General features: G+C 44.9%; 1 protein-coding gene across 1 annotated transcript; it reads left to right on the top strand.

The window, feature by feature from the left end:
* Positions 1-179: 179 nt before the first annotated feature.
* LOC308485416 (oxytocin-neurophysin 1-like) lies at positions 180-4,052 on the top strand. Its single transcript, XM_081021296.1, has 3 exons — positions 180-385; positions 2,508-2,709; positions 3,855-4,052. The coding sequence occupies exons 1-3, from the start codon at positions 221-223 to the stop codon at positions 3,890-3,892; spliced, it is 405 nt and encodes a 134-aa protein (XP_080877422.1). The 5' UTR covers positions 180-220; the 3' UTR covers positions 3,893-4,052.
* Positions 4,053-11,645: the final 7,593 nt, after the last annotated feature.

Here is an 11,645-nt window from a genome sequence, read left to right on the forward strand (position 1 = left end):
GGGAGGGAGTGGAGGGGGCAGGGCCAGAGTGAAAGTGGGCGGGGCCAGCGTGAGAGGGGCGGGGCCTCCATCGAGGTCATGATGATAGAAGTGTTGCATCGATGCAAAGGGGAGCTACAAAGGGTATAAAGAGGCAGGTGGTCCAGAAAGGAGGCAGATACAGGAGGCAGAAGCCAGGAGAGGAAGACGGCCTGTGAGCAAGATTTGCAAGCTCACCAGGATGCCTCAGACCTCTCTTCCAGTCTACGTCCTTTGCCTACTCACCTTGTCTTCGGCTTGCTATATCCAGAACTGCCTTCGGGGAGGAAAGAGATCAGTCTTAGACATCCAGAATTGGCATTGGCGAGGAAAGAGAGGAGACATAGAACGCAAAGAATACAGACCGGTAGGAGAGAGAGAGAGGATCTCAGTTGATGCACCTGCAAATCTCAATTGATGCGCCTGTCTCCGAAAGAGACTGCTTTTCTGCTCCTTTGCTGGTTCTGGGGGAATTGTTCCAAAGGTGTCTTTGTGTCCCTAATCCCTTTCCTGCTTTGCTCTGCCTCTCAGACCTGTTTCTGCTCTACAGGGATGGAGCACTGCTCCTTATGGAAGAGAGAGAGGTGCTGCAACTACTGTAGCAAAAGAGTGAAGGAATGCTCCCTCAAGGCTGCAGAGACGACCCTTCCTTTAAAGGACATTTAAAGCGCACCCGCCCCAAATCCTGCGAATGGCAGTCTACCCCTCACAGAGCCACAATTCCCAGGACCCTTAACAAACTACAATTCCCAGGATTATTTAGGTGCTTTAAAGGTGTTCTGAACACACGGGGTGTGTGCTGCCGTAGATTTCTATGTCTATATGAGAGGGAGATAAGACAGTAAGCATCTTAGGAAAGACTTTAATTTGTGTCTTAGATTGTCAAGAAGATGATGCACCTACATTTATTCTGGCACAATCTCAGAAAGAGGCAAAGCCTCTATTAGTAACGGTGCAGGGATCTCGAAGCACAGCTTTCAACCTTCCATGCCAGCCCATTTCTGTTGCCTGCGCTAAGTGCTGCTCTTCTCTGTACTTCTGTTCCTTAGAGAAGCTTGCAGGGCTAGCAGAGCCAAGTGTGGTAGCTTGGGGTTCAGATTTGGCCCATAGCTTGCCACTAGCCCATAGGTTAGACATGTGTCAGTCTCTTCATTTATCTGTGAGCTGGACAATGTGAAACCCTCCCTCGAGGGAAGCAATGAGGTCATGCTCTGTGCACAGCTCATGCACTAGAAACATTGCAGATTAGATTTATAAGTATTTTTCATACCAGCACTTGTACTGAAGCATTTACTCCCTTTCAACGCTCTTTTCCAAGCTGCATAGCAAGTACTCTGCCTTCCTGCAAGACTATTCCTTTGCAAAGGCCTCAATTAATGCCTCAGTAATTAAATGGGAGTGCAGTGCAGGCCTAGACATAGCGACTCAAAAGTAAGCCTTATTGAGTTCAATAGGACTTGCAACCAGGTAAGTAAGTACAGGATTGCAACTGTTATCGCACAAAGCAAGGGTGGGGATGCTGAGGTCCTCCAGATGTTGTTGGACTACAACTCCCAGTATCCTCTGGGGCATTTGGCCAGGTTCTCTGGGGGTCTGATGTGAGCTGCATTGCAACACCAGCTAGAGAGCGGCACGTCCCCCATCCCTGACTTTAAGCTTCAGCACCTACTCAAAACACTTTTCTTCTATTTAGATGATTTTAATACTTTTTGCAAATTGCTTAAAGGCTTCCTTACAATCAAGCGGGATATAAAATTTGTTAAAGAAATACATATTAATTGGTTGTGATCAGCTTGTTGAGCCAAACGTTCACATTGGCACTCGGTTCAAATGAAGATTCCTGGTGTGATTGGAGTAAAAAGAAAGTCCATTTCTGAACTTTGCTAAATAGAAAACAGAGAGGCACATCACTCTGCCTGGTAGATGTGGTGAGAAATATAAAATATAAAATGATTAACTAATGCAATGCCTGTATGAAATGAGGAGAGGGAGAGCAATGTGACCACCTTGAACTCCTTCGAGAAAAGGTAGGATATAAACGTTGTCATAATCATGATAATGTGCATTAAATTCAGTGTGTCTACCCTGAGTAACGTTAAGTGGGATGTCACCCATGGTGTTTAGAGATAGGACAATATGCATGGGAGTGTAGCCTCAAATGGTTTTGAAAGGGGAATTGGAGAAATCCATCGTGGGGGACAGGTCTGTGTTAGCCAGCATGGTTGGATGAAAACTCCAGCTTCAGAGGCAATATACCTCTGAATACCAGTAGCCAAGGCAGGGACAGGGATTCCCCTGCTTGTGGGGTACTTGGCAGCACCCGGCTTGTGCTGTGGGACAGGGAACGTTGGTCTGGATGGATTTTCGTGAGCCCTGCTGGATCAGACCAAACACCCATCTAGTTCAGCATACCTGTAGTCACGTTGCCGTAGCCAGACTCAAACTCAGCACCACCACCCCCCCCCTCTCTCTCTCTCTCTCTCTCTCAGTGCATCACCTGTGGTCCTGAAATGAAAGGAAACTGTTTTGGCCCCAACATCTGCTGCGGAGAAGAATTTGGCTGCCTCATTGACACCGAGGAAACTCCGCGCTGCCTGGAGGAAAATGACCTGCCTGACCCCTGCACGTCCGGCTGGAAGTGGTGCGGTGAATACGGGAGATGTGCAGTGCCAGGCACATGCTGCAATATCGGTAAGGGTATCCGTGTGCGAGAGATGAAGCTCAGCAAGAGGGGGTGCTGGAGAGAGGAAGAGGGGGAATGTGAGTCAGAAAAGTCAAGTGGAAAACCACCGCCAAGGCAAAGACACATTAACAAGTCATGACCACGGGTCATTTAGTACAGCCCCTGCAATGCAGGAATCTCAACTAGATCATACAAGACAGATGACCATCCGACTTACCATTAAAAACTTCCACTGCCAAGCAGCAGAACGTTCTTCCTAATGTTTAGTCAGACTCTTCTGTCTTGTATTTCAATCTATTGCTTTGGGTCCTGGAGCAGCAGAAAAGAATCTTGTTCCGTCTTCCATGGGACAGCCCTCCAGATATTTGAAGACGGCTCATATCACCTCTCCGTCTTCTCTTCCCCAGGCTAAACATACCCAACACTCCTTCAACCATTCCTCATCAGGCTTGGGTTCCAGACCCTTGGTCACCCTGTTCGCCCTCTTCTGAACACATTCCAGCTTGTCAATATTAAACTGTGGTGACCAGAGTTGGACACAATGATCCAGGTTGGGTCTGAGCAAGGCAAAATAGAATAGTATTGTTACTTCCTTTGACCTGGACACTAGACTTCTGTTGAAGCAGCTTCGGTTAGCATTCACTTTTTTTGCTGCTGCATCACACTATACTCTCATGCTAAGCTTGTGGTCTCTACTAAGACCCCAAGATCCTTTTCACATGTTCTGCAGTCAAGCCGGGTGTCACCCATCCTATATTTGTGCATCTGGTTATTCCTGCCTCCATGTCAAACCTTACATTTTTCCCTATGGAAATTCATTTTTTTAAAAAAAGTTTGGGCCCAGTTCTCCAATCTGTGAAGCTCATCTTCAGTCCTGATTCTCTGAGGTTTTAGCTACCCCTCCCAGTTTGGTGTCATCTGCAAATTTGATGACACCCCACTTGTCCTTTTCTCCCAGGATTGGGAGGAACCATAGGGGAGTCCTTTTGGGCCTCACTTAGTCAAACAGCTACAAATCCACCTAACAGTTCACATCCTCTAGGCCACAGTTTACCAGCTTCACTGCAAGAATACCAGGGGAGACTTTGTGACCAGCCCAAAAGGCTTGGCAGAAGATTAAAGCACAGGAAATTTTATATTTTTTCTTCCGCAGAGAGCTGCACCGAAGATGCGGAATGCGTGCGTCCCTGAAGTCTGCGGGGAGGCAGCCCCCAGAACATTGGTTCTCCAACTTATATTTCAGAACGCCCTCAGACAAAGAAGAATCCAAAGAATACCCTAAATAGCATAAAGAAAAAATAAAAATTGGGGGATGAAAATGTAAACACACAGCAAATAATAAAAGTCCTTTATTGCATTGTGTTGCATGTTTTGTCCTATGTCATATATGAAGGGAAACGCTTGATATTTTCAAATACATGGTGGGGATACTTTGGGCCCCTTAACGCTGGTGTTTTATTGCAGCTGTGTTCTGGACACAAATCCACATTGGTAGTGGATTTAGCCTGCTTTAGTTGGTTAGAATAATAGAATCATGGAATTGTAGAGTTGGAAGGGACCACGTAGTTCATCTGGTTCAGGGGTTGGCAACCTTTTTCAGTCATGGGCCAGTCCTCCGTCCCTCAGACCATGTGGTGGGCCAGACTATATTTTGGGGGGGAAATATGAACAAATTCCTGTGCCCCATAAATAACCCAGAGATGCATTTTAAATAAAAGGACACATTCTACTCGTGTAAAAACACGCGCAAATGAGCCAAGAGATCCTCTGGAAATGAGCCAATGTGATTAATCTGATGAAGGCTTTGCTCCCCCAGGAGAGATCATTACCGCCTGTGAGGTTGCTGCCCCATCCACTGCCATGCTAAAACTAACATCTCTCAATACATTCTTATTCTAATCATAACTGATTTATCAATCACCTTCTAAGCTGCTGCATCAAGGCGATGTGCACCGAAGATGATTAAAAACCGTTAAAGACGAAAAAAAGCAACAAATGCCTTTGAAACAAGACTGAAACCCCGACAAGTTGACACTCTTGGTAAAAATCCATTTATCCAGCCAGGAAAGCCTGTCAGAACAAAAATGTATTTGGCTGTTTCCAGAAAGGGCAGATGGCAGCTGTCTGTCCTATCATGACAGGACTGCTATTCCACAGAACAGGGGCAGCCGCACTAAAAGCCCTGGTCTGAGTTACTCCATAGAGGGACTCTGAGATCTTGGGAACTTGCAGAAGAAACTGCCCTGTGGATCACAGCCTTCTGCTGGGTGTTTAGGGGATAAGCCGGTCTCTCAAAAATATATACAACAACAACAACAGCATCAAATTTAGTGGTGGGTTGCATGTTACTGTATTATTGCTAGGGTGGCGCTGTGGGTTAAACCACAGAGCCTAGGACTTACCAATCAGAAGGTCGGCGGTTCGAATCCCCGCAACATGGTGAGCTCCCGTTGCTTGGTCCCTGCTCCTGCCAACTTAGCAGTTTGAAAGCACGTCAAAGTGCAAGTAGATAAATAGGTACCACTCCAGTGAGAAGATAAACAGCTGCTCTGTTTGGTTCACCAGAAGCAGCTTAGTCATGCTGGTCACATGTTATGTACTGAGTTGAATAGGATCCAAAATGCAGCAGTCTGGGGGGCTCTGCTAGGGGCGCCACGGAAGATGGCCGACAATACCATCTCTCCAGCTCACACGAGGTAATTTAGAGGCTGAGATGGGTGTAATCAGCCTCCCAAATTCTTCCCGGTGGAAGGGAAGAAGCAGTCTCATCTGCGGCTGCCCACAAACCACCCCCGAGTTCGTAAAGAAGGAGGGGGTGGGGGCACTGGATGGAAAGCCCTCGAGGGAGCTCGGATCTCCTGGACGCTGTCTCTGTGAGCACTCCAAGTTCCATTTCTTAAGATAAAAGATTGGATATAAGAGTTATGGACATGCTTCGAGTGAAGAAAGGGTATTTAATCTGCTAATTAAGCCAGCCACTGAGGTGCCAAGAGTGATGGAGTGGAATAAAGAAAACATCAAAGAATAACATCTATGCTGGTATGTTGAAACGGAACAGAAAGGAGGGGGGGATAAAACTTTTTCTTTTCCTACTACGATACTACTTAACAATGCCCCCCCGAAGAATCGTCTACATTACTTATAGCAAGTGAGATTGGAAAATATAAACTGTGTGGAAATAATAATATTAACTAAAGCCTTTGTTCTTTGAAAGCCTTTGTTCTTTGAAGATAAAAGGCTCTCCTGTACACACTAGTTAATCGGGATCCGCCATTATGAGACAGACTGAGTTGCAGAGATTGATAGTCATAGGGGGGAGACGAGCTCTTACTTTGTTATTATTTCTGTATTTCAAGTACGATTTGGCAAACCTCCTCTGGAAAGACTAATGTTTGGTGCAACCTGTCTGAGAAAATTAATGAGCAAACGCCTAGATTTTATTTCATCGGAACTGAGAAAAGATGGCGTCTGCCACCCGAGAAGGACTTTTGGATGGATTCTGCATAAACACCAGCGTGTGAGGACATACTGCAAATAAAAGACTTACCAGCTGCAAAAAAAAAGGAGAGTCATACAAAGTTCATACAGAAGTATATTATTGCTATATATATTACAACTCAGAGGCTATGAAAGAAAGAAGGATTACAACAAGAAGATTTAAAGAAAGGACTATTGGACACTCAAGGCAGTAGAAACATGAGATGATTGGACCCTACTGAACTCGAAGTATGGGAACCCCCAACAAAAAAATTATAATTTAGCAAAATATTTAGACTTTATGATATGATACAATTTGAATATTTAATGTGATTTGATTGGATTGTTAAAATGGAAAACTTAATAAAAATTATTACATAAAAAAACCCAAAATGCAGCAGTCTGATTGGTCCTAGAACAATAGGATTCAGAATGCAGCAGTGTGATTGGTCCTAGAACAACGCAGCAGCATGATTGGTCCGCAGGAGCCACCCAATCCAGCTCTAGGTGGAAGTGAATCCACAACCTGATTGGCCTACAGGAGAATCCCAGAAATAGCCAATCACGTGCAGCCCATTGTCTAAAATAATGTATATAAAGCAAATATTTTAGTGGAACTTTCATTCCTCCTCACCACTATGAGCTGAATAAAGAGCATGAAATCCACTCTCGACTCTGAGTATATTTCACCACATGACCCAGAAGCTGTACGCCGGCTCCCCCGGCCAGTAAAGCGAGATGAGCGCCGCAACCCCAGAGTCGGTCACGACTGGACCTAATGGTCAGGGGTCCCTTTACCTTTACCAAATTCACCTATTAATACAGCAACTCTGAAGGGCAGTGATTGTATTGCAGGTCTTTGGGGAGGAGGAACAGAGACTGTATAGTGGACAGATTTCACACCCTCCAACATTTCCCCAATGAAAATAGGGGCGTCAATAATAATAATAATAATAAATGTTATTATTTATACCCTGCCCACTCTGGGTGGCTTCCAACGTATATAAAAACATAATAAAACATTAAACAATTAAAAAAATCTTCCAGGGCTGCCGTCAGATGCCTTCTAAAGGTTGTAGAGTTACTTATCTCCTTGGCTCGGGGGGTCGCATAACTCCATACCCTGCAACATTTCTCCGATGAAAACAGGGATGTTCTAAGGAAAAGTGGGACATTCTGGGATCAAATCAGAACCCAGGACGGCTTCTATAAATCCAGGACTGTCCCTGGAAAATAGGGGCACTTGGAGGGTCTGAGCTTTTGCCCCTACCAAAACGAGATCTCCAAATGAAGCATAATATGGCAACTCTGGTTTTGTATCCCATGCTCTGTTAAATCTGTTCTGGGCTTCCTCCAACCCTCCAGGGGAGGTCTGGGGTAAGTGAGGGGTGGGCAGAGGTGGAGAAAGGGGGGCAGTTTTTCTATCGTGCACATAAATCCTTGCACTAACAGAACAAGGGCACTAGGTATTTCTCATTGGTCTTAAGTACAGGTGAAACTCGGAAAATTAGAATATCGTAGAAAAGTTCATTTATTTCAGTAATTCAACTTAAAAGGTGAAACTAATATATGAGATAGACTCATGACATGCAAAGTGAGATATGTCAAGCCTTTATTTGTTATAATTGTGATCATGGTGTACAGCTAATGAAATTAACAATCCCCCAAATTAACAATCTTGAAAAATTAGAATATTAAATGAAATCAGCAAAACAAGGATTGCAAATAGAGCAATATTGGACCTCTGAGAAGTAGAAGCATGCATATGTACTCAGTACTTGGTTTGGGCCCCTTTTGCATCAATTACTGCCTCAATGCGGCGTGGCGTGGATGCTATCAGCCTGTGGCACTGCTGAGGTGTTATGGAAGACCAGGAAGCTTCAATAGCAGCCTTCAGCTCTTCTGCATTGCTCGGTCTCATGTCTCTCATCTTTCTCTTGGCAATGCCCCATAGATTCTCTATGGGGTTCAGGTCAGGCGAGCTTGCTGGCCAATCAAGCACAGTAATCCCATGGGCATTGAACCAGGTTTTGGTACTTTTGGCAGTGTGGGCAGGTGCCAAAGTCCTGCTGGAAAATGAAGTCAGCATCCCCTTAAGGCTCGTCTGCGGAAGGAAGCATGAAGTGCTCCAAAATCTCCTGATAGACACCTGTGTTGACCCTGGACTTAATGAAGCACAGTGGTCTTAATGAAGACCAACACCAGCTGATGAGATCGTTAATTTGGGGTTTTCATCAGCTGTACGCCATGATCATCACAATTATAACAAATAAAGGCTTGACATATCTCACTTTGCATGTCATGAGTCTATCTCATATATTAGTTGCTGAAATAAATGCACTTTTCCACGATATTCTAATTTTCCGAGTTTCACCTGTATAGGGCAATGACAAGACTCCTGCATCTTTAATAGTACTAAATATTAAGGTGCAAAGCCCTGCCTTCTTTTGCCGCTGACAACTCTGTCCGAATGGCCGATTAATCTGGATGAAGAGCAGGCCTGAAAAGCAGAGTGTGGTCCAATCTGAAGGCCAGCTTGTCTTTTTTATCACCATTCCACCAGCTCTGCTTTCCCTTAAGTTGGTTTTCTTCTTCAAGCCCAGCAAGAGGGAAACGCTAATTTGTTATGTTGTTCTGGTCATAACCACCTTGGCTTAAAGGCAGCTGTTAGGTAAGGAAGAAGATCAGTTTTCCAGACTGCATTAGGGCAATTACTGAAAAAAGCGGGTACATTAGAGAGAGAGGCAATCATGCAAGACCTTTTATTCCTGACTCAGAAGAGAATAAAGGAGACGTTAGGTCAGGATGGCTGGTGCTTGGAGGTTATCTTCATGTTATGGCCCTTTTGTGGCGTTTTTCTACAATCATCTTGAAATATGCTCAGTGTCGAGTGTGAATTTCATGCTCTTTGTTCAGCTCATAGTAGCAATGAATGAATACTCAGGATGAAACGGTTAAATCTGTTATGATTAAATTGGCACAGGATGTTGGACATAATATTATGTTTGCTGACTGGGAACAGTTATGGACCACAGGTATGAAATTTACGGCATGCAATGCCTTAAGAGAGAATATTATGAAAATGGTATACAGGTGGTACATGACACCAGTCAAGCTTGCAAAAATCTATCATTTGCCCGATAATAAATGTTGGAAATGTAAAGAAACTGAAGGTACATTCTTTCACCTTTGGTGGACATGCCCAAAGATTAAGGCCTTCTGGGAAATGATATATAATGAATTGAAAAAGGTATTTAAATATACCTTCCTGAAGAAACCAGAGGCCTTTCTCCTGGGCATTGTCGGCCAATTGGTGCCAAAGAAGGATAGAACTTTTTTCATGTATGCAACAACAGCAGCAAGAATACTCATCGCAAAGTATTGGAAGACACAAGATCTACCCACCCTGGAAGAATGGCAGATGAAGGTGATTGACTATATGGAATTAGCAGAAATGACTGGCAGAATCTGTGACCAGGGAGAAGAGTCGGTGGAAGAAGATTGGAAGAAATTTAAAGAATACTTGCAGAAATACTGTAAAATTAAGGAATGCTAAAATGATGTCGGATGGAAAATAAGAGGTATTGGTAAAAAGTTTTGTTTTAAGAATATGCAAGTATGGACTGATAACGGTTAAAAATATATATTTATAATAGGTCAAGATACTGAGTTATGACAAATGACAGAGGGCAAGGATTTGCTGAAAGGATTTTTTAAATGGGAATACAAAAGGGGAGGTGTGAGGAGGTCAAAGAATTAAGGAAATGAGACCAAGGATTATTGAAAGATGGAGTTAATTTTAAACTTTTTCTGTTTTCCTTTTTCTATTTAGCTATCATGGTTCCCCCCCCCCCTTTTTATATATTTTTTCCATGTGTGTTTTTTCTTTAGCTTGATAACTTTTTTTTATTTTGTATTTCTGTAAACCTTATTGTGTAATGTTTGTGTCTTAAACCTTAATGTTATTGTGTATGTTTGTGTCTTAAACCTTAATAAATATTTTATTTTAAAAAAAAAACTTTCCCCAAAACGTCTAGCTATATATACATTATTTACACAATGGGCCCCGCGTGATTGGCTAATTCCGGGCTGCTCCTGTAGGCCAATCAGGTTGCTGATTCACTTCATCCAGGAGCTGGATTGGGTGGCTCCTGTGGACCAGGCAGACTGCTGCATTCTGGATCCTATTGTTCTAGGATTCAGCACAGTACACAACACATCTGAAAGTGGAACCAGAGCAGCACACAGAAACACTGTTTACCTTCCCGCCGGAGCGGTACCTATTTATCTACTTGCACTTTGATGTGCTTTCGAACTGCTAGGTTGGCAGGAACAGGGACTGAGCAACGGGAGCTCACCCCGTCATTGTGCGGATTCGAACCGCTGACCTTCTGATCGGCAAGCCCTAGGCTCTGTGGTTTAACCACAGCGCCACCCGCGTCCCTAGGTACAACACTATATAGAATGCTATATAATCAGGCAATGCCCATTCCCAAAGCCAAGCTCCTTCTATTACATTTACTGTACTCAGAAGGAATTCTGTTGAGCAGCGTTCCCCTGCAATCTGAATTAGAAGTTTCCTTCTTGTGACTTCTGCTTCTAATTGCTTCCTAATTGCAGGCTTCTGCTTCCAAAGTGCCTCTAATTTTATCTTAATTGCAAGGGGCAGCTGAAGCATTACCGTATTTTTCACTCCATGGGGCGCACCGGAGCATAGTGCGCACCTAGTTTTTAGGGGGGGAAATAAAGGGAAAAAAATATTTCCCCCCCCCCCAGCCCCAAAGAGCAAAGAAGCCAAGACAGCGAGCGGGATCCATCCCCCTGGCTGTCTTGGCTTCCTCGTTAGCCGGGATGGATCCCGCTCACTGTCTTGGCTTGGTTTTTAGCCGCGGGGCTGGAGCGGGGGAAGCCCAAGCTTCCCCCGACACCAGCCCCCAGAACAGGTCCGGGAGCGGCAGCAAGGTTGCGTGCAGCCTTGCTGTCGCTCCCGGGGCTTGCGGGGCTTGGGGCGCACTCCTAAGGCTTGTGGGTAGCTGCCTGAAGCCCGGGAAGTGCAGCGGGCTGCAGGCTGCAGGCTGCAATCCGCAAGCCTTTGGAGTGCGGCGGGAACTCCTGCTGCGCTCCGAAGGCTTGCAGATAGCTGACTGAAGCCTGGAGAGCGAGAGGGGTCAGTGCTCATCGACCCCTCTCGCTCTCCAGGCTTCAGCGAAAGCAACGCGAAACCTCCGGAACACGGAGGGAGAGCTCCCTCTGCGCTTCGGAGGCTTCCCGTTGCTATCGCTGAAGCCAAGGAGCCTGCATTCGCTCCATAGGACGCACACACATTTCCCCTTCATTTTTGGAGGGGAAAAGGTGCGCCCTATAGAGCAAAAAATACGGTACATACAAATTGTCTTCTTCTTCCCTGAAAGGGGAAGGAACTTTTTACTGGCTTTCTCTCATCATGGTTTTCTTTCTTCCCTCTACA

The sequence above is a fragment of the Podarcis pityusensis genome (assembly GCF_964106645.2).
Source record: "Podarcis pityusensis genome assembly, chromosome: 9".
NCBI lineage: Eukaryota > Metazoa > Chordata > Lepidosauria > Squamata > Lacertidae > Podarcis > Podarcis pityusensis.

Excerpts from the sequence above, each read along its gene's own strand:
- LOC308485416 (XM_081021296.1), top strand. The coding sequence starts at position 221 with ATGCCTCAGACCTCTCTTCCAGTCTACGTCCTTTGCCTACTCACCTTG. Across the intron at positions 386-2,507 it reads AACGCAAAGAATACAGACCG|TGCATCACCTGTGGTCCTGA; the intron begins GTAGGAGAGAGA and ends TCTCTCTCTCAG. Across the intron at positions 2,710-3,854 it reads AGGCACATGCTGCAATATCG|AGAGCTGCACCGAAGATGCG; the intron begins GTAAGGGTATCC and ends TTTCTTCCGCAG.